We start from the raw sequence: 22771 nt of genomic DNA, 5'->3' as shown, positions 1-22771 counted from the left end.
CCACGTGACGGAACTGGCAGTTTGATACCCCTGGTCGACAACATTGTCCTTTCAGCCATTCCGAGAAGGCCCCACACCCGTTTGTACCACGCGGGTGACCCGTAGGACAGCGATAAATCTCCAAGCGGCCTCGGCGACTCTCGGAGGGAGCGCAAGGAATGATAAATCCTTCCATACCCCAACGTCCAGTCACAGCTTGTCGTTTCCCCCCCACCCTTGAAGACCTCTGTAGATATTTGACAAAATATTTTTATTTTTTTTTAAAAAAAGTATTCCCAAACAACCGCCCAATGAATGACCACTCCGGAGCCTGTGTGTTAATTCATCCGGTCCAAGTTCCTTTTTATTGATTAAATTAGCATTTCCGTACAACTGCGTAGGATCGACCGCTTTTCTGGAGAGAAAAGTCTAGAAAGCGCCGGTGGCAATCATGATTGCTTTTTTTTTCTTTTTGTTGTTTTGAAACCCCCCCCCCCAAGATCAGGAGAACCATGATTCCAAGTTAGGCAGAAGAAGAAGAAAAAAAAACAAAACCCGCCGATTCCGGAACTGCGGGATTTCGCGTTCGGGAAAAGCGCGGGCTCCAGAACGGCGTAGATTAAAAGGATAAATTTGTGTGAAAATTTATCGCCCTCTCTTCGCAAGCCCCCAACCCCCGACCGCAGCAGCTCAGGGGAACGAAGCCCATCATCCACGAATCCATCTCGCCCATCAATCCACACTTCCCTCTTGCTTTCCAGGTCCCGATTCGACGGCGTCCGTTCCCAAGCGTCCCATCTTGGTGTGTGATACAGCCTCTTAAGCTTCCCCCCCCTTTTTTTGAGTGGGGGGGGTCTCCCGCAGCCCCTAACTTTTCCTTCCGGTGTGGTGCTTCGGATTCTCCCACCTTCCGATGGGCTTATCCAAGTCGCCCCTTCCTCCCGCCCCACAGAGGCTCAGCGGCTCACGGCCCTCTGCTGGACCCTTCCTCGCCGGTCGTGAGGCACTCCGAATCCAAAGACGGGCCTCCGTTTTTGCGCCCAACTTTCCCGGCGCCTGGCTCGCCAGCCGAGCTCGGTGATGGCCTCTCTAGCGTGTGGGTGTGACTCTCCCGACGTCTTCTTTCCGGGGCCCAAGAGGTCATCTGTTGTTCAGCGCGGGCGGGGCGAAAGGTTCGGCCGGGCGCTGCCGATCGCCGTCCTCGGGAGGCGCCGGGCGCTTGGCCAGGAGGCCGGCGTCGTCGAGGTGGTTAGTCCTCAAGGCTTCGTCCCACTGCTGGCCAAAGGTTTTGTGGGAGGGCTCCCGCAGTGCCCGGTGCTCTGCGTCGGAAAGAGGGAAGGTGCGGGGTTCCCAAGGCGGCACGTTCTGGAGAGAAGAGGAAGAACAGAAGGCGTATTCAGCGAGGGAAGACCCATACAGGTAGCCCTCGACTTACAACCTGTTGCTTAACGACCGCTTGCAGTGACAACATACCTCTGCAGGAAGACAGGTAGTCCTCACCATGCAACTGACTCATTTGGTGACCGGCACGGGGAAAAAGCAACTTAGGACAGTTTTTTTTCACCCTTCATAAGGTTGCTAAAGTGAGTCGCCCGGTCGTTAAGCGAATCGGGCTCCCCCTTTTGATTTTGCTCCTCAGAAGCTTAATAATAATAATAACATTAATAAAGTCGGAAGGGGCCTTGGAGGTCGTCGAGTCCCACCCTCTGCTCAGGCAAGTTGCACAAGGGGATTCGCTCGAACCACCTCCCAGACACGGCGACCGGTCATAAAACAGGAGTTGCTCGGTGTCCAAAGTTTGAACCCACGGCTCGGGATACCGGAGCCGTCATAAATGCGAGTCGGGTGCCGAAGCGTCGGAATTTGGATCACCTCACCGGGGGGAGGCTGCGACGCGGACGGTCGTCAGGGTGAGAAAACGGTCGTCGGAGCGTCAAAACGATCGCCAGCCGTTCGGTCGAGGACGGCTGGGATTCCAATTTTCAAGGTTTTCCCACCGGCTTCCCCAATGAAGTCGGTGGGGAAGCCGGGGCGACATGAGATCGTGGTGCTTAAGGCAGGGCTTTTCCAACCAGTGGTACGGGTACCACCTGTGGTACATGGGCGCCTGGCAAGTGGTGCGCGGCCATCCTAGAAAAGGGGTAGCGGGGGAGGGGAATGAGCTGAACCGGTGGCAACACCGCACAAGCCTGAGCGAGAGACGGCTGGAGCTGCAGGGCTGGGCGGAAGTGCCAGGATCAGCGCGTCTTCTGGAACCGTCAGGGCTCAGTGGAAGCGCCAGGATCAGCGCCAGGCTCCAGCTGGAGCTCGGCGCGGATCCTGGCGCGTCCGCTGAGCCCTGAAGAAGCGCCGATCGGCTGGAATGTTTCCCCCTCTCCAGGGTCTTGTGATTGACATTCTGATGCTTGGCAACCGATTTGTATTTATGACGGTCCCAGTGTCCCGGGGTCATGTGAAGGGACCAAAACCTGCTGCAACCACCCAGCAGACCGGGGGGGGGGGGGGAGGGAAATAAAAACCAAACAACCCCCCACCCCACCTCAACAGAAACGCTCACAACAACGAAAACCTCGGACAGGAGGAAGAGCGCGGCCGGGCGGCCAGGCAGGCATCTTGCTCAGCTGTGGCTTGGGGGGGGGGGGGGGAGAGAGACACTTTTTTTCAGTGCCATTGCAACTTCAAACAGTCACTAAGCGAACTGTTGTAAGTCGAGGACTACCTGTACTTTACCACTGTTTTCCTTTTTTTTCCCTTTGTCTTGATCATCAAGTTTTTGACACCTTGCTAGGCGGCGGGGTGGTACTCAGACATTGCCATATCCTAAAAGTGGCCCAATGGGTGAAAAAGGTTGAAAAGCCCTGCCTTAAGGGCAGGGGAGTCTGAGGAATCAGAGGTGGAGGAGAGGCCTGGAGGGACATCGGAGTCAGAGGAAGGCTCTGAGGAGCTCCGAGACGTAACAGTCGGACGAGGAGCCCGGCCCCTCTACTCACGCTCAGGCTGAGACACAGCTGTGCCGGGAGCCTGAGTTGGATAGTGATGAAGAACAGCTGAGACAAAGCTGGCAAGAGAAGAGAGTAGGAATGCAAACAGGGTGGCTCCAAAGGCAAAGGAGAAGGCATTAGGCAGCCACGCCTGGGCTGAATTATAAAAGGGACGGGGTGGGAGGTGCTGGTGGCCGAAGGCAGCCGTTCGTATTGAGGAATCGAGTTCCTGTGAACTGTGTTTTGTTTGCCTTGGGCGTGGACTCAGGTCTGTGAATCATAAAAAGGGGGCTGGTTTTTTCCTGAGGTCCCAGCCTGCTTGTTGGAAGAGGGGCTTCTCCTTGTGAGCTTCACGAGGACTCCCGTAGGCTGGGACAAAACGCACGCCTCTGATGCCACAATCTGTCCGTCGGAGTGACCCACTGTGGGATGCCAAGTTCTCACCTGGATCTCGTCGGCGCTGAAGGACGAGTCCTCGCTGAAGGAGTTCCCGCCTCGCCCTCGGAACAAGAGGGGCGTCGGGACGCTGGAAGGGTCCGGGCTGAGCGAGGCGGTGGGTGAGTTGGCGCCCGGCGGGTAGTGAAGACTATTCAGCCCGCTCTCCTGGTAGCCGGGAGGAGGCACCCAGCGCCCGTCGGCTTTGTTAGAGCTCCTGCAAGGAGAACAGGAAAGGGAACCCGCCCCCATCAAGCACGGAGCCTGACAGAGCAGCCAGAAAAATGCCAAGATGGCGGGCGGGTGGGTGGAGCTGGGGGAGGGGGGAGATCTTATTCCTTCCGCCCCAGTGACGGACAGGACTGTGCCCATCGACAGGCGCGTCTCCCAAAGGCGATCACAAATGGGGAAAATGATTGGGGGGGGGGGGTGCGCGAGAAACGCTGGGAAAGAGAGAAAAGCTCCATGGCCTGCCAGCTCCAGAGAAGAACATTCCAGAAAAAAAAAATTATCCATTGCATTTTCTGGGGTGGTGAGGGAAGCAGGTCGGGAAAGGTTTTAGATGCTTGGTGACTTCTCTCTTCGAAGCCCCCACCCCGTCCCCCTAAGCATCTGCTCTAGAGACGTTATCCCATCATTCCTTTGTAGAATTCCGACGCCACGTAATTCCACACCACCACGTGTGTCTCGTTTGCTGGGCCCAGGTGATTAGCTTCTGGGGGCGTCTTCTTGCTGCATTATTGTCCCTAAAGTAGGATTCCCAAGCCAGCCACGGGGCAATTAGTTTGTCTGTCCCTCCGTCCATCCAATCCACACATTCATCCACTCTCTCTCTCTGTGTCCCTAGCTGTCATATCTCTGGTCTATCCATTCATCTACCTCAATCATTATCCCTCTATCACGTCATGTATCTCTGCATCCATCCATCCGTATCGTCTCTCTCGCTAGCTATCGTGTTCTCCATCAAGCCTTCGATCCATCCATCTCTCTAGCTATCTATCATAGATCATCTTAGGCATCCATCCACCCACCCACCATCTCTCTAGCTATCATCTATCCTGTATGATCCTTCCATCCATCATATCTATAGCTATCATATCCATCCATCCAGTCAACCAATCATATTTGCTGGTCTGTCTTATCTATCTACCCCCCTATAACTCTCCATCAACCTATTCAATCTATCACCTCTATCTATCTGTCTGTCTGTCTACCTACCTACCTACCTATCCATCCTACCTATCCATCTATCTATCCTATCTACCTACCTATCCATCCTATCTATCTACCTACCTATCTATCTATCCATCCTATCTATCTACCTATCATCTATCTATCTATCTATCTATCTATCTATCTATCTATCTATCTATCTATCTATCTATCTATCCATCTACCTACCTACCTCCCTACCCATCCTATCTACCTCCCTACCTACCCTATCTATCTACCTTCCTACCCATCCTATCTATCTACCCATCCCATCTATCCATCCATCATCTATCTATATATCTATCCAGCCACCCTATCTATCTATCTGTCTGTCTGCCTGCATCTGTCTGTGTCTATTTATCTAACCTACCTATCCACCCAAGCTATCTATCATCTTTCTACCTAAATCTCTCTCTATCATCTATCCATCCATCCCCCTACCCACCCAAGCTATCGATAATCTGTCTGTCTACCCACCCACCCACCTAAGCTATTATCTCTAAATATCTATCTGTCTGTCTATATCTATCTACTGTCTGTCTGCCTGCCTATATGCATCTATTTATCTAATCTACCTACCTACCTATCCACCCAAGCTATCTATCATCTATCTACCTAAATCTCTCTCTATCATCTATCCATCCATCCCCCTACCCACCCAAGCTATCTATAATCTATCTGTCTGTCTACCCACTCAAGCTATTATCTCTAAATATCTGTCTGTTTATATCTATCTACCTGTCTGTCTGCCTGCCTATATGCATGTCTGTCTGTCTATTTATCTAATCTACCTGCCTACCTATCCACCCAAGCTATCTATCATCTACCTAAATATCTCTATCTATCTATCTATCTATCTATCTATCTATCTATCTATCTATCTATCTATCTATCTATCTAATCTATCTATCTATCATCTATCCACCCACCCACCTATAATCAATCAATCAGTCTGTCTGTCTATCCATTCATTCATTCATCCATCCACTTACCCAAGCTATCTTCTACCTACCTACCTACCTATCCACCCAAGCTATCTATCATTTACCTCTCTCTCTCTCTCATCTACCCTTCTACCTATCGACCAACCTAACCAATCTACCAATTCTATCTACCTACCTGCCTGCCTGCCTGCACCTGTCTATCCATCTCATCTACCTTACACCTATCTCCCTCTTTAGACCAGGGACCCCCGGGCCGCGGCCACCAACCAGTCCGCACAAAAACCAGCAAAGCTGCACTCGCGGGACGCAGGCAGCACGCAATACCGCGCCCTCTCCGGCCCGCGGGAAAAAACCTTTCTCCACGGAAGCAGTCCCCGGCAAAGAGACCAGGAGCTAATGTAGACCTGCCGTCGTCTCTGGTGTGGAAAGAGCCTCGCCGGAGGGGCGACCCTGCGGGAACACCATACCTGTTTCCCCGTCTCTGGGAGGAGGTTCCCGTCCAGGAATCCCAGCGGGCCCGTTCCAGCTCTTCAAATTTTTGGTGGTGGTTCAGATACGTTTCATCTGACGTGTCTTCCAGCTAGAAGAGAAGGGGGTTCGGGTCAAGAGGTCGGCAATCGACTGCAGAAACGGTGGGGAGAGAAGGAGAAGGGCAAAGAGGAGAAGAAAGAAGGACTGTGGGGTCCTTGGTGCGCTCTGAGCTGGGTGGTTTCGTTGCAGACATCTCGAGACCCAACTAGGGAACATCATCAGGGCTGGAAGGAAGGAAGGAAGGAAGGAAGGAAGGAAGGAAGGAAGGAAGGAAGGAAGGAAGGAAGGAAGGAAGGAAGGGGCTGTGGGGTCCTTGGTGCTCTCTGAGCTGGGTGGTTTCGTTGCAGACATCTCGAGACCCAACTAGGGAACATCATCAGTGCTGGAAGGAAGGAAGGAAGGAAGGAAGGAAGGAAGGAAGGAAGGAAGGAAGGAAGGAAGGAAGGAAGGAAGAAAGGAAGGAAGGAAGGGAGGGGCTGTGGGGTCCTTGGTGCTCTCTGAGATGGGTGGTTTCGTTGCAGACATCTCGTGACCCAACTAGGGAACACCATCAGTGCTGGAAGGAAGGAAGGAAGGAAGGAAGGAAGGAAGGAAGGAAGGAAGGAAGGAAGGAAGGAAGGAAGGAAGGAAGGAAGGAGGAGGAAGGACTGTGGGGTCCTGGGTGCTCTCTGAGCTGGGTGGTTTCCTTGCAGACATCTCGTGACCCAACTAGGGAACATCATCAGTGCTGGAAGGAAGGAAGGAAGGAAGGAAGGAAGGAAGGAAGGAAGGAAGGAAGGAAGGGAGGGAGGGAGGGAGGGAGGGACGGACTGTGGGGTCTTTGGTGCTCTCTGAACTGGGTGGTTTCCTTGCAGACATCTCGTGACCCAACTAGGGAACATCATCAGTGCTGGAAGGAAGGAAGGAAGCAGGAGGAAGGATTGTGGGGTCCTTGGTGCTCTGAGCTAGGTGGTTTCCTTGCAGACGTCTTGTGACCCAACTAGGGAACATCATCAGTGAAGGAAGGAAGGAAGGAAGGAAGGAAGGAAGGAAGGACGGAAGGAAGGAAGGAAGGAAGGAAGGAAGGAAGGAAGGAAGGAAGGAAGGAAGGAAGGAAGAAGGGACCGTGGTGTCCTTGGTGTTCTCTGAGCTGGGTGGTTTCCTTCTGTTGCTTTGGAGAATTCCCTCCCTCCCTCCCTCCCTCCTACCCATACATATCCTTCTTGGGAGCTACACCGGGTTTTGCAGGCCCTCGTCTCGTCACCCTTTGAGCCCATTAAAATAGCTGTCCATAGGGTTTCCTGCCTGAGCAGGGGGTTGGACTATATGACCTCCAAGGTCCCTTCCAACTTTTTATTATTATTATTATTATTATTATTATTATTATTATTATTATTATCCACCTAGATCAGTGGTTCTCAACCTGTGGGTCGGGACCCCATTTGGGGTCAAACGACCATTTCACGGGGGTCGCCAAACAACGCAGTCCGCCATTTTTTTCCCCCTTTTCCTTAGCTGTGCTACTCCCTTTTATTCTATTGGCTTTTGAAAGTCAATCGAAAAGACTCTCTTGAATAGAGTCTCATTCGATTGGCTTTTAAAAGCCAATGGGAATTGTCCAGGCTGTCTCGGCCCTGCTGAGCCCGCCCAAAGTCCCATTCTGCAAACGGTGCTGCACCAGTTGAGGAGTCCTCGACTTACGACCGGTTGAGTAGTCCTCGACTTATGACCGGTTGGGGAGGGGGGGTCGCGGCATTAAAAAGGTTGAGAACCACTGCACTAGACCCTTCCTTTCTTCCCAAGGTCCGTTCGTTGTGCCATCGATCCCAGGAGGTGGGGTTACCTAATTTCCGTCGGAGCCCTTCCCACGACCTCTTCATGTTATGTTCCCGCTCAAACAAGACGTAAGTCTGAAAGGTGGCCACACGCCTCTGCTTGTGCAAGAGCACCCCAGTTTACGACGAAGGCGCGGCACGGGCGTTCTCTGCTCCTCCTACACTGGACACCGGACCCAACGGACAGGAAAAGGGAGGGAGTGGATGCTCCATCATCGTGCGGAGAAAAGGCCTTCAGGCAAGACAAACGCCCCTTCTCCAGCATGAGTGGATGGAGAATCCATGAGTGGGACAGACCAAAGCCCTGTTGTCCCTAAGGGGGTGGGGGGGAAATAGTTTGGGCCTGGGTCCCGCTGGTTGAGATTACATGTTGCCAGACCCTGCGACCACATGCGGCACCCTTCCTTCCTTCCTTCCTCTTTCCTCCCTCGTTCTTTCCTTCCTTCTTTCTTCCCTCCTTCTTCTCTTTCCTTACTTCCTCCAGTCATTCCTCCCTCCTTCTCTTCTTCCTTTTGTTCCTCTGTATTTGCTTCCTTCCTTTCCTCCCTCCCTCGTTCTTCTTTCCTTCCTTCCGTCTTTCCTTTCCCTTCTCTTCCTTCCTTCTTCCTTCCTTCCATTTTTCTTCCCTCCCTCTTCTCTTTCCTTACTTCTTCCCGTCTTTCCTCCCTCCTTCTCTTCTTCCCTTTGTTCCTCTGTATTTCCTTCCTTCCCTTCCTCGTTCTTTCCTTCCTTCCGTCTTTCCTCTCTCCCTCCTCTTCCTTCCTCCCTCCACTTTCCTTCCTTCCTCCCGTCTATCCTCCCTCCTTCTCTTCCTCTGTATTTCCTTCCTTCCTTTCCTCCCTCCCCTCCCTCGTTCTTCTTTCCTTCCTTCCTTCCGTCTTTCCTTTCTCTTCTCTTCCTTCCTTCTTCCGACTTCCTTCCTTCCATTTTTCCTCCCTCCCTCTTTCCTTACTTCTTCCCGTCTTTCCTCCCTCTTCTTCCCTTTTTTCCTCTGTATTTCCTTCCTTCCTTCCCTCCCTCGTTCTTCTTTCCTTCCTTCCGTCTTTCCTCTCTCCTTCTCTTCCTTCCTTCTTTCTTCCTTCCATTTTTCCACCTTCCACTTTCCTTCCTTCCTCCCATCTATCCTCCCTGTATTTCCTTCTTTCCTTTCCTCCCTCTCCTCCCTTGTTCTCTTCCTTCCTTCCTTCCTTCCATTTTCCCCCTCTTCTCTTTCCTTCCTTCCTCCCGTCTTTCCTCCCTCCTTCTCCTTCCCTTTGTTCCTCTGTATTTGCTTCCTTCCTTCCTCTTTCTTCCCTCCCTCCCTCCATTCCTTCCTTCTTCCTTCCTTCCTTTTCTGTGTACTCCCTCCTTTCCTTCCTCCTTCCTTCCTTCCTCCCTCCCGTCTTCCTGCAATATAGAATCAGGGCTGAAAGGGACTTTGGAAGGTCTTCTAGCCCAGCCCCCTGCTCAAACAGGAGACTCCATCCCATTTCATACACGTAACTGTCCAGTCTCTTCTCGAAAAACCTCCAGGGAATGAAGCAGGCACAACGTCTGGTGGCAAGGAGTGCCACGGATTAATTCTGCTCACTGTCGACTTAAGTGTCTCCTTCGTTCCAGGTTTGCTTCTCTCCTGGATGAGTTTCCATCGGTTGTTTCGTGCCCTGCCTTCAGGGGCTTTGGAGAAGAGCTTGACTCCCTCTGCTTTGGGGCAGCCCCTCAAAGACTTGAACGCTGCGAGTCCTTTCTTTTCATTCAACTAGACATTCCCAGTTTCTGTAACCCTTCATTGTATGACTTACTCTCCGGGAACCAGAGCTGGGAGGGACCGTGGAGGTCTTCTAGTCCAACCTCCTACTCAAATCAGGAGACCCTTATAGAATCCTAGAATGACACGAGTCGGAAAGGGACCCTAGAGGTCATCTAGTTCACCCCCTGCTCAAGCAGGAGACCCTGACAGAATCATAAAAGAACAGAGCTGGAAGGGACCTCGGAGGCCATCTAGTCCAACCCCCCCCCCGCTGAAGAGAGGCGGCTACCCCCTGGTGTGCCTGGAGATACGCCTCTTACCTGCGCGTCGGCCTCTTCTAAGATCACCAACTCTTTGGGATCCACTGTTCTCCAGCTAAGGAAGGGGGAGAAAACGAGAGGTGAAATTGGCGTTCAGGCAATGCAATTTTTCTAGAGGCCTCATAAAGCCAGAGGGGTGAAGATGAATATTTGGTATCTATCTATCCATCCATCCATCTCTATCTATCTATATCCGTATATCTATCCATCCATCCATAAGTATTTATCTCTATCTATCTATCTATCTATCTATCTATCTATCCATCTATCTATCCATCCATCCATCTATCCATCCATATCTATCCATCCATCCATCCATATCTATCTATATCTATCTATATCTATCTATCCATCCATCCATAACTATCTATCTATCCATATCTATCTATCCATCTATCCATCCATATCTATCTATCTATCTATCTATCCATCCATAAGTATTTATATCTATCTATCTATCTATCTATCTATCCATCCATCTATCCATCCATATCTATCCATCCATCCATCCATATCTATCTATCCATCCATATTTATCTATCTATATCTATCTATCTATCCATCCATCCATCCATATCTATCTATCCATCCATCCATCCGTATCTATCTATCCATAACTATCATCTATCTATCCATATCTATCTATCTATCCATATCTATCTATCCATCCATAAGTATTTATCTCTATCTATCTATCCATCCATATCTATCCATCCATCCATCCGTATCTATCTATCCATCCATATCTATCTATCTATATCTATCTATCCATCCATCCATATCTATCTATCCATTCATCCATATCTATCTATCCATAACTATCTATCATCTATCTATCCATATCTATCTATCTATCTATCCATATCTATCTATCCATCCATAAGTATTTATATCTATCTATCCATCTATCCATCCATATCTATCTATCCATCTATCCATATCTATCTATCCATCCATATCTATCTATATCTATCTATCCATCCATCCATATCTATCTATCCATCCATCCATATCTATCTATCTATCCATAACTCTCTATCATCTATCTATCCATATCTATCTATCTATCCATATCTATCCATCCGTATCTATCTATCTATCTATCTATCTATCCATATCTATCCATCCATATCTATCTATCTATCTATCTATCTATCTATCTATCTATCTATCTATCTATCTATCTATCTATCGTCAACATCTATCTCTACCACCTTATCTGTCTGTCTGTTTGTCTACCTATCTCTATCATTTCTCTCATCTCTCTCTCTCATCTTTCTATCCACCTATCCACCTATTCTTCTATCCATCCATCTATCATTTCTCTCATCTACCATTATATATCATCCCTCTCTCCTCTATCTATTTATCTCTATCGAAACCAACTTACCTCGGGGTTAAAATCTCTTTATACTGAAGTTTTTCCACCCGGGTCGCTGCGGCCATAGACATCGGAATCACGATATTGTTGATATCGTAGGAAGTCTCCACTTTTTTCTTCTTGGCGGGCTGCTCAGAGAAATTTTTTTTAAAAAAACAAAAACCCACAATCACTTTTTTAAAAAAGTAAAAAAAAAAACAAACCGTAATCATTTTTAAAAAGTTAAAAAAAAACCCAATCGTTTAAAAAAAAAGTAAAAAAGACCACAGCTTAAAAGAAAAAAACTAAAAAACCCCCCCACAATTGCTTTAAAAAAAGTAAAAAAAACCCCAATCGTTTAAAAAGTAAACAAAGGTAAAAACCCAATCGTTTAAAAAAAAATTTAAAAAAATAAAAAAAAACCCCACAATCGTTTAAAAAAAGTAAAAAAAAAAAAAAAAAGTAAAGAGAGACCACAATTGTTTAAAAACATAAAGGTTAAAAAAAAAAAAAAAGAGAGAGAGACCACTTTATGGTAGCCTTTTATCAAGCATGTCCTGTTCCGGTCTCTGACTTTGATTGATGGACAGAGGCGAGGTGGACTCCCCAGGCTGTTTTCCTTGCAGACGTTTCATGATCCAACTAGGTAACATTGTCAGTGCTGGAAGGGGGGAGGAGGAGGAAAAGGAGGAGGAGGAGAAAGGACTGTGGGGTCCCTGGTGTTCTCTGAGCTGGGTGGTTTCCTTGCAGACGTCTCATGACCCAACTAGGGAACGTCATCAGTGCTAGAAGGGGTGTGTGTGTGTGTGTGTGTGTGTGTGTGTATTCTCTGTTTACAGACCCTCCCTTCTGTGCTCAGGACCACCTTCCCGCTCACTCACCAGCGCTGAGCTGCCGGCCGTCGCGGGATGACCCGGAACATTACTGGCGGCTGGACCGGGAGAGTTTTCTAGGCACAAAGAAGGCCCCGGGTGCGAAGTGCCGGGCTTGCTGCGAGGAGGAAGATGAGGGGCGCAGAGGCGGTACCGGGCCAGTCCTTTCAGCAGAGCCCCTGGCAGAGGGAAACGGAGAGGAGAAGAGACAGGCTCGTCAATCGGGACAACACCATCATCCTCATCATCAGAATGATGAGGATGATGAATGACATTCTTCATTAAATTCCTTCGTCCGCCTTGCTTCCCTACAACTGAATCGATTCTTCACTGATCATCCTGACCGATATAAAAACCAGGATAGGGAACGCAAGGAGGGCGTCGCTAAGTCTCCCTTTAGGCCAGTGTTTCTCAACCTTGACCATTTTAAGGCATGTGGACGTCAACTCCCAGAATTCCACAGCCAGCATTGCTGGCTGTGGAATTCTGGGAGTTGACGTCCACATGCCTTAAAATGGTCAAGGTTGAGAAACACTGCTTTAGGCGAATAAAAGGCAAGGTCTCGGCTTAAACACGCTTCCTTTAGTGACCATTTACAGTTCCCAAAGGAGGGGGGGGGGGAAAGACTGCTAATGTAGATAGAAATGGCGTTTGGTTGATGATCGATATACAGATAGATACAGATAGAGAGATAGATGGATGGATATAGAGCTGATATACATGCATGATAGATATCGATAAGTATAGTTGTATGAGATAGATAGAGATAGAGATAATCTAGATGTATGATAGAGATATAGAGATGATGTTAATGCTTGATAGATATTGATAAGTATAGATGTAGGATATATAGAGGAGATAGATGATAGAAATACAGAGATGATCTAGAGATGATCTAGAGGTACGATAGATATAGAGATAGATATAGAGATGATGTAGATGCATGATAGATATTGATAAGTATAGATAGGATATGATGATAGATGTAAGATATATAGATGAAATAGATGATAGAGATGATCTAGAGATGATCTAAATGTACAATATAGAGATAGAGATGATCTAGATGTACGATAGATATAGACAGATATAGAGATGATGTTGATGCATGCTAGATATTGATATTGATAAGTATAGATGTAAGATATATAGATGAGATAGAGATCTAGAGATGATCTAGAGATAATCTAGATGTACAATAGATATAGACAGATATAGAGATGATGTTGATGCATGATAGATATTGATATTGATAAGTATAGATGTAAGATATATAGATGAGATAGAGATCTAGAGATGATCTAGAGATAATCTAGATGTACAGATATAGACAGATATAGAGATGATGTTGATGCATGATAGATATTGATATTGATAAGTATAGATGTAAGATATATAGATGAGATAGAGATCTAGAGATGATCTAGAGATAATCTAGATGTACAATATAGACAGATATAGAGATGATGTTGATGCATGATAGATATTGATATTGATAAGTATAGATGTAGGATATATAGATGAGATAGATGATAGAAATCTAGAGATGATCTAGAGATGATCTAGATGTACGATATAGAGATAGATGATGTAGATGCATGATAGATATTGATATTGATAAGTATAGATGTAAGATATATAGATGAGAGAGATCTAGACATGATCTAGATATATGATAGATATAGAGATAGATATAGAGATGATGTAGATGCATGATAGATATTGATATTGATAAGTATAGATGTAGGATATATTGATGATAGGTGATAGAGATAGATATAGAGATGATCTAGATGTACGACAGATATATAATAGAGATGATGCAGATGCATGATAGGTTGATATTGATAAGTATAGATTTAAGATAGATAGATGAGATAGATATGGAGATGATCTAGAGATGATATAGTAAGATATATAGATGAGATAGATGATATAGAGATAGAGATGATATAGAGATAATATAGATGTACGATATAGAGATGCATGATATTGATATTGAAGTATAGATGTATGATAGATGATATAGATGATAGTCATAGCTGATATAGAGATGATATAGATGCATGATAGATATTGATGTTGGTAAGTATAGATGTATGACAGATAGATAAGATATAGAGGGATAACATAGATGCATGATAGATGGACAGACAGATGAGGTTAGACAGACAACATACATATAGACAGACGTAGCATTTAGACAGACAACATAGAGAGATTAGATAAATAGAAATAGATGTAGACCAGATATAGATAGATCAGATATAGCTAGGTAGATTAGATAGAAATAGACAAATTAGAGACATAGTTTATACAGATACATACATACATATTGATTAGATAGAGATAAATATAGACAAGATATAGATGGACAGAGAGAGAGAGCGAGAGAGCGAGAGAGAGTGAGAGATGTGGAAAGAGAAAGATACATACATATTGATTAGATAGAGATAAATATAGACAAGATATAGATGGAAAGAGAGAGAGAGCGAGAGAGTGAGAGATGTGGAAAGAGAAAGAATAAGAAAGATGGAGAGAAGAGATGGAGTGACAGGAAAAGATGGACAAAGAGAAAGAGAGAGAGAGAGAGAGAGAAAAGGGGGAGAGAGAAAGATGGCAAAAGGGGGAAAAAGTTGAAGAGAAAGAGATGGAGAGAGAAAGATGGCGAGAGAATGAGAAAGAGAGAGAAAAGGGAGAGAGAGAGACGGGAAGAGAGAAAGATGGAGAGATAAAGAGAAAGGGGAGAAAAGTTGGAGAGAAAGAGATGGAAAGAAAGATGGAGAGAGAATAAGAGAGAGAAAGAGACGGAAAGAAAGATGGAGAGAAAGGGGGAGAAAAGTTAGAGAGAAAGAGATGGAAGGAGAAAGATGGAGAGAGAATGAGAGAGAAAGGGAGAGAAAAGAGAGAGAGGGGGAGAGATGGAGAGAGAAAGATGGAGAGAGAATGAGAAAGAGAGAAAAGGGAGCGAGAGAGAGATGGAAAGAGAGAAAGATGGAGAGAGAATGAGAAAGAGAGAAAAGGGAGCGAGAGAGAGATGGAAAGAGAGAAAGATGGAGAGAGAATGAGAAAGAGAGAGAAAGGGAGAAAAGATGGAGACCGAGAAAGAGAAAGACAGAGAGAGAAAGAGAAATGGAAAGAGAGAAAGATGGAGAGAGAATGAGAGAGAGAGAAAAGATGGAGACGAGAGAGAGAGAGAGAGAGAGAGAGAGAGAGAGAGAGAGATGGAAAGAGAGAAAGATGGAGAGAGAATGAGAGAGAGAGAGAGAAAAGATGGAGACCGAGAGAGAGAGAGATAGGAAAGATGGAGAGAATGAGAGAGAGAAAGGGAGAAAAGATGGAGACAGAGAGAGAGAGAGATGGAAAGAGAGAAAGATGGAGAATGAGAGAGAAAGGGAGAGAAAAGGGAGACAGGGAGAGAGAGAGAGATGGAAAGAGAGAAAGATGGAGAGAGAATGAGAAAGAGAGAGAGAAAGGGAGAGAAAAGGTGGAGACGGAGAGAGAGAGAGAGATGGAAAGAGAGAAAGATGGAGAGAGAATGAGAGAGAGAGAAAAGATGGAGACAAGGAGAGAGAGAGAGAGAGAGAGAGATGGAAAGAGAGAAAGATGGAGAATGAGCGAGAGAGAGAGAGAAAAGATGGAGACTGAGAGAGAGACCGAGAGAGAAAGAGACGGAGAGAGAGAGAACGAGAAAGGAGCCCTCTGTCTGAAGCTACGATGGGGGTGGACACTCCTTCCACGAGCCAACCCACACATACACACATAGCCTGAGCAGACTTAGCTAGCTATCATGGTTGGGGAACCCGAGAGAAGCCAGAGGAAGCCAGACCAGGATCCTCTTTCGAGCTACACCGCCCATCCGGCCCTTTTTTTCCCCATCCGTGGGCGACTTTACCTGGAGCGGCGGCAAGCGAAGGGGAGCAGACGCTGTTGGTCAGGTCTTTCAAGCGGCCGTGGGGCGGCTTCCGAGGTTTGGGTTTGGGGCTCGGCCAGTGGTCTTCTCGGAGCAAGGCCTCGATGTGCAAATGCAGGGGGTTGCCTGTGGGAGGGAGAGGAGGAAGGAGAGAGAGAGAGAGGGAGGGAGAGAGAGAGAAATAAAAAGAAAGAAAGAAAAAGAAAGAAAGAAAAGAAAAAGAGAAATAGAGAGAGAAACAGGAAAAAACAAAGAAAGAAATAGAGAGAGAAAAAGAAAGAAAGAGATGAAGAGAGAGAGGGAGAGAAAGAGAAGCGGAGAAAGAGGGAAAGAGAGAAAGAAATAGAGAGAAAAAGAAAGAAAAATAGAGAGAAATAAATAAAAAGAGAAAGAGAACGAAAGAAATAGATAAAGAAAAAGAGAGAGGGAGAGAAAGAGAGAGAAATCAATCAATCAGTAGAGCTGGAAGGGCCCTCAGAGGTCCTCTAGTCCAACCCCTTGCCCAAGCAAAAGACCCTGACAGAATCACAGAAGGGCAGAGTTGGAAGGGACCTTTGGAGGTCCTCTAGTCCAGCCCCCTGCCCAAGCAGGAGACCCTTACAGAATTAGAGTCCGAAGGGACCTTTCTCTTCCTTTCTTCTTTATTTGTTCCTTTCTCTTCCTTCCCTCCCTCCTCCCTAACTCCTGCCTTCCCCTTCTTTCTTTTTCTTTCTTTCTTTCTGTTTCTTTCTCTCTTTGTCTCCCTCTCTTCTCTCTTCTTTCTCTCCCCCCCTTTCCCTCTCCCCCTCTCTTTCTCCCTTTCCCTCTCCCGCTCTTCTTTCTCTCCCTCTCTCCCCCTTTTCTCTTTCTCTCCCTCTTCTCTTTCCCTCTCTCCTCCTCTTCTCTTTCTCTCCCTCTTCTTTCTCTTCTTTCTCTCCCTCTTCTCTTTCTCCCCTTTCCCTCTCCCCCTTTCTCTCCCCCTCTCTTCTCTTTCTCTCCCTCTTCTCTTTCCCTCTCCTCCTCTTCTCTTTCTCTTCTTTCTCTCCCTCTTCTTTCTCCCCTTTCCCTCTCCCCCTCTTCTCTTTCTCTCCCTCTTCTCTTTCTCTTCTTTCTCTCCCTCTTCTCTTTCTCCCCTTTCCCTCTCCCCCTCTTTCTCTCCCCCTCTCTTCTCTTTCTCTCCCTCTTCTCTTTCCCTCTCTCCTCCTCTCTTTCTCTCCCTCTTCTCTTTCTCTTCTTTCTCTCCCTCTTCTCTTTCTCTTCTTTCTCTCCCTCTTCTCTTTCTCCCCTTTCCCTCTCCCCCTGTTCTCTTTCTCTCCCTCTTCTCTTTCTCTTCCTTCTCTCCCTCTTCTCTTTCTCCCCTTTCCCTCTCCCCCTCTTTCTCTCCCCCTCTCTTCTCTTTCTCTCCCTCTTCTCTTTCCCTCTCTCCTCCTCTTCTCTTTCTCTTCTTTCTCCCCTTTCCCTCTCCCCCTCTTCTCTTTCTCTCCCTCTTCTCTTTCTCTTCTTTCTCTCCCTCTTCTCTTTCTCCCCTTTCCCTCTCCCCCTGTTCTCTTTCTCTCCCTCTTCTCTTTCCCTCTCTCCTCTTCTCTCCCTCTTCTCTTTCTCTTCTTTCTCTCCCTCTTCTCTTTCTCCCCTTTCCCTCTCCCCTTCTCTCCCCCTCTCTCTTCTCTCTCTCTTCTCTTTCTCTCCCTGCCTTTCTCCCCCTCTTTTCTCCCTCTCTCTTCTCTTTCTTTCCCTCTCTCTCTTTCCCTCTCCCCATTTTTTCTCTGTTACTCACTCACTCTGTCTCTCTCTCTCTCTCTCTCTCAATTTCAAAATTATGCTTGCAGGGAACTCCCCCCCCCCCGTTAAAAATGTGGATGAAGGGACCCCCAGGCCCACCTTGACTTATCACCCTTCGGTTTGTGAGCATTCACAGTTATAACGGCAACGGACAAAAAAAAAAAGGGACTCGGGACCCTTTTTGGAGGAGACCCCGGAGAGACACGGGCATCCAATTCACACGGCCTCGTCTTTGCGACCGTCGCGGGGACGCTCTCCCCCCCCCCATTCCCCGACCAGCAAAAGTCAAGGGGGGGGGGGTGGGAGGAGAGAGGGGAAAAAAAAAAGCCCGATTCGCTCAACAGGCCCCCCCCCCGGGACTAATTGAACAAGCGCGTTGGAACTTGTTGAAGCAATGACCCGAGGTTCGCTCCGTCGCTGTCAGAATGTCTCGCTCTTGGACGGGAAGGCTGGTCGGCCGGGCGAGGACGCCCTGCGCTTGGCGAGGAAGCCCTCTCCGTTCTTCCTACACACACACACACACACACACAAAAACCCCGAACGGAGGGAGCAAAGAAGCCCAAGGGAGGAGTTGGGGGGGGGGGGGAAAGGAGGCGGTGTAAACTTTACTCACCGTGCGGGAAGGAGAGGATGGGGTGGAAGCCGGCATCCAGCAGGGCGATCCGCTCCTCCAGGGACAGGGTGTCCGGGCGGAGGGCCGGGAGCGAGGCCTTGAACTCGCACAGGACGCAGGAGTTGGGCTGCTCGCAGCTGCACCTCAGGCTCAGGGGCTTGGGCGGCTGACGGGACAGAAGGAGTGAAGGGTCACTTGCATGGCTCGGAAAAGGAAATAAGGAAAGGGAAAATAAAATAAAAATAGAATAGAATAGAATAGAGTAGAAAAAGGAGAAGAGAAGAGAATACAAAAAAAAATACAAAAAGGAGAATAGAATAGAATAATGGAAGAGTAGAATAAGAATAGAATAGAATAGAATGGAATAGAATAGAACAGGGAATAGAATAGAATAGAAAAGAATAGAGGAATGATGAATAGAATAGAATAGAATAAGGAATAGAATAGAATAAGGAATAAAATAGAATAGAATAGAATAGAATAGAATAGAAAAATGGAATGGAATGGAATAGAATAGAACAGAATAGAATGGAATAGAATAGAATAAGGAATAGAATAGAATAGGGAATAGAATAGAATAGTATAGAGGAATGATGAATAGAATAGAATAGAATAGAATTAGAGTGGAATAGAATAAGAAATAGAATTAGAATAGGACAGAATAAGAAATAAGAAATAAAATAGAATTAGACTACACTAGACTAGAAAAGAATTAGAATTCGACTAGAATTAGAGTGGAATAGAATAAGAAATAAAAAACAGAATAGAATAGATAGAATATAAGTAGATACAATAGACTGAAATAGAACAGAGAATGTAGATAAAATAGAATAAAGAGTAGAAGAGAATAAAGAATAGGAGAGAAGAGAGAATAGAACAGAGTAGAATACAATAGAAAAATGAGAATAGAATAGAAAGAATAGAATAAAATATAGAACAGAAAAGAATAGAAAAAGAATAGAATACAAAAAGGAGAATAGAATAGAATACGAAATAAGAATAGAAAAAGGAGAACAGACTAAAATACAGAATATAAAAGAATAGAATAGAATAGAAAAGAATAGAAAAAGAATAGACTAAAATACAGAATAGAAAAGAATAGAAAAAGGAGAATAGAATGGAAACAGGAGAATAGAATAGAAAAGAATAGAAAAAGGAGAATAGACTAAAATACAGAATAGAAAAGAATAGAAAAAGGAGAATAGAATGGAAACAGGAGAATAGAATAGAAAAGAATAGAAAAAGGAGAATAGACTAAAATACAGAATAGAAAAGAATAGAAAAAGGAGAATAGAATGGAAACAGGAGAATAGAATAGAAAAGAATAGAATAGAAAAGAATAGAAAAAAGAGAATAGACTAAAATACAGAATAGAAAAGAATAGAAAAAGGAGAATAGAACGGAAACAGAATAGAATAGAAAAGAATAGAAAAAGGAGAATAACTAAAATACAGAATATAAAAGAATAGAATAGAAAAAGAATAGACTAAAATACAGAATAGAAAAGAATAGAAAAAGGAGAATAGAATAGAATAAGGAATAGAATAGAATAGAATAAGGAATAGAATAGAATAGAATAGAATAGAATAGGACCTGAGCGGTTGACGTTTTATTATCCAGTCCCCAACTGTGTAATCGAATTGAGGATTAAACCTTTAATAGTAATAGCAAATAATAATAGTAATAATAATAAAAATCATAATAAAAATAATGATGGTAATAATAATAGTAAATAATAACAATGATAATGATAATGATAATAATAACACCTCAACAGGTCTTAGATCCTTGCTTAGGACTTGAACTGTTTTTACCAGTCCCAGACCGATGACGTTGCCTTGTTGGGTCACGAGATGTCTGCGAAACGCCCCCTCCCCACCTCAGAGACTCTCCCGGGACACCCCCGCCCCCCCCCATTCACGCGTCCGCGCCTTCGGAGCGTTGAGGCGCTCCGACGTACCTTTCGGTTTAGGTGGGCGACGGAGTGGATTCTCACCAGCCGACGCTTCTTGTACCGGCAGATGGGACGGATCCGGGCCGCCACGCAGCTGCTGTCCAGGGCGGAGGCCACGGCGGGCAGGCTGTGATTGGCTGGCGCGGGTCTCTTGAGGTGCCGGTCGGGGGCCGAGCCTTCCGGAGGGCTGCCGCCGCCGGAGGTAACGGCGCTCAAGCTGCACGGGGGGGGGAGGAGGGAGGGTCAAAGAGAAGAAAAGCCGTCCCGCTGAGAGACGGACCGGACGGCTCGGGAGGGACGTCGTGGCGTGGGAAAAAGAAGGCAATCGCCAAGCAGCAAGTAGCGCGACTCTGGGACCGCTCCAAAGTTGGGACAGCATGACAGGAATCAGAGAGTGGGAAGGGACCCGGGAGGTCGTCTAGTCCGGCCCCCTGCTCAAGCAGGAGACCCTGACGGAACTGTAGATTGACCAGAGTGGGAAGGGACCTCGGAGGTCATCTAGTCCAGCCCCCTGCTCAAGCAAGATACCCTGACGGAATTGTAGATTGACCAGAGTGGGAAGGGACCTCGGAGGTCGTCTAGTCCGGCCCTCTGCTCAAGTAGGAGACCCTGACAGAATTGTAGATTGACAAGAGTGGGAAGGGACCTCGGAGGTCGTCTAGTCCGGCCCCCTGCTCAAGTAGGAGACCCTGACAGAATTGTAGATTGACAAGAGTGGGAAGGGACCTCGGAGGTCATCTATTCCAGCCCTCTGCTCAAGCAGGAGACCCTTAACACAGAGTTGGAGGGGACTTTGGAGGTCATCTAGTCCAGCCCCTTGCTCAAGCAGGAGATCCTGACAGAATTATGAATCGCAGAGTTGGAAGGGACCTCAGAGGGCATCTAGTCCAGCCCCCTGGCTCAAGCAGGAAACCCTATAGCTTGTGGGTGCTCCATCATTGGAGGATTTTTAAGAAGAGGTTAGACAGCCCTTCATCGGTGATGAGAGGGTCTCCCCTCCTGAGCAGGGGGTTGGACTAGATGACCTCCCAGGTCCCTTCTAGCTCTGTAAAAGGAGGTCTCCTCCTTGAGGAGGTGGCTAGGCTACAGTAGATGGCCTCCAGGACCCTTTCCAAATTGTTCGTAGTTGGAAGGGACCTGGGAGGTCATCTAGTCTGACCCCCTGCTCGAGCAGGTGACCCTGACAGAATCGTAGAATGACAGAGTCGGAAGGGACTTTCAAGGTCATCTAGCCCAACCCCTTGCTCAACCGGGAGACCATTATAGATCATAGAAAGACAGAGTCGGAAGGGACCTTCAAGGTCATCTAGCCCAACCCCTTGCTCAACCGGGAGACCATTGTAGAATCATAGAAAGACAGAGTCGGAAGGGACCTTCAAGGTCATCTAGCCCAACCCCTTGCTCAACCGGGAGACCATTATAGAATCACAGAAAGACAGTCGGGAGGGACCTCGGAGGTCATCCAGTCCAACCCCCCTGCTCTAGCAGGAGACCCTGACAGAATCGCGAGAGGGGAGACTACACTCACCAGTTGCTTATCCCGTTGACTTGATGGGGGGTTGTGCAGGTTTTGGGGGGCTCCGGCGAGCCGTTGATGGGGGCGCAGGAGGGGTTCTGACAGACCAGGTTCCTCAAGGACTGGGCGAGGTGAGAATTCTAGGTTGGGGGGGGGGGGGGAGGAAAGAAAAGAAAAATGCAAAACGTTTGAGAAAAGTGTTTTTCTTGTTTCTTCTTTTCTTTCCCAGCAGTTCTAAAGCCGGAGGAGCATCTTGAAAGCCGGATTGTGGTTTTCCTCCTAATTCTGCCATAAACACATGATGGCTGGGGGATTCTGGGAGTGGAAGTCCTCCCCTCTTAAAGCATGCCGGCTGGGGGATTCTGGGAGTCGAAGTCTTCCCCCTCTTAAAGCATGGAGGCTGGGGGATTCTGGGAGTCGAAGTCTTCCCCTCTTAAAGCATGGAGGCTGGGGAATTCTGGGAGTCAAAGTCCTCCCCTCTTAAAGCATGGAGGCTGGGGAATTCTGGGAGTCAACGTCCTCCCCCTCTTAAAGCATGGAGGCTGGGGGATTCTGGGAGTGGAAGTCCTCCCCTCTTAAAGCATGCTGGCTGGGGGATTCTGGGAGTGGAAGTCCTCCCCCTCTTAGAGCATGGAGGCTGGGGGATTCTGGGAGTGGAAGTCCTCCCCTCTTAAAGCATGGAGGCTGGGGGATTCTGGGAGTCAAAGTCCCCCCCTCTGAAAGCATGCTGGCTGGGGGATTCTGGGAATTGAAGTCCCCCCTCTTAAAGTATGCCGGCTGGGGGATACTGGGAGGTGAAGCCCACCCCTCTTAAAGCAAGCTGGCTGGGGGATTCTGGGA

General features: G+C 47.2%; 1 protein-coding gene across 3 annotated transcripts in view; it reads right to left on the bottom strand.

Moving 5' to 3' along the window:
• Positions 1-315: 315 nt before the first annotated feature.
• Positions 316-22771, bottom strand: part of LOC120320116 (KAT8 regulatory NSL complex subunit 1-like) — a 33744-nt gene continuing 11288 nt past the window's right edge. For all 3 annotated transcript variants that reach the window (XM_039369571.1, XM_039369573.1, XM_039369572.1), the window contains 10 exons: positions 21944-22071; positions 20422-20632; positions 18462-18627; positions 16073-16216; positions 12187-12356; positions 11336-11454; positions 9946-10000; positions 6019-6131; positions 3405-3612; positions 316-1344 (listed from right to left, as the gene is read on the bottom strand). In XM_039369571.1, coding sequence (XP_039225505.1) covers positions 1120-1344; positions 3405-3612; positions 6019-6131; positions 9946-10000; positions 11336-11454; positions 12187-12356; positions 16073-16216; positions 18462-18627; positions 20422-20632; positions 21944-22071 — 1539 coding nt within the window. In that variant the 3' untranslated portion in view covers positions 316-1119. The remainder of the gene's footprint in view (positions 1345-3404; positions 3613-6018; positions 6132-9945; positions 10001-11335; positions 11455-12186; positions 12357-16072; positions 16217-18461; positions 18628-20421; positions 20633-21943; positions 22072-22771) is intronic.

This window comes from Crotalus tigris, unplaced genomic scaffold (genome assembly GCF_016545835.1).
Source record: "Crotalus tigris isolate CLP2741 ecotype Arizona unplaced genomic scaffold, ASM1654583v1 scf7180000021169.355214, whole genome shotgun sequence".
NCBI classification, from domain to species: domain Eukaryota; kingdom Metazoa; phylum Chordata; class Lepidosauria; order Squamata; family Viperidae; genus Crotalus; species Crotalus tigris.
This window is presented reverse-complemented; position numbering and strand designations above follow the sequence as displayed.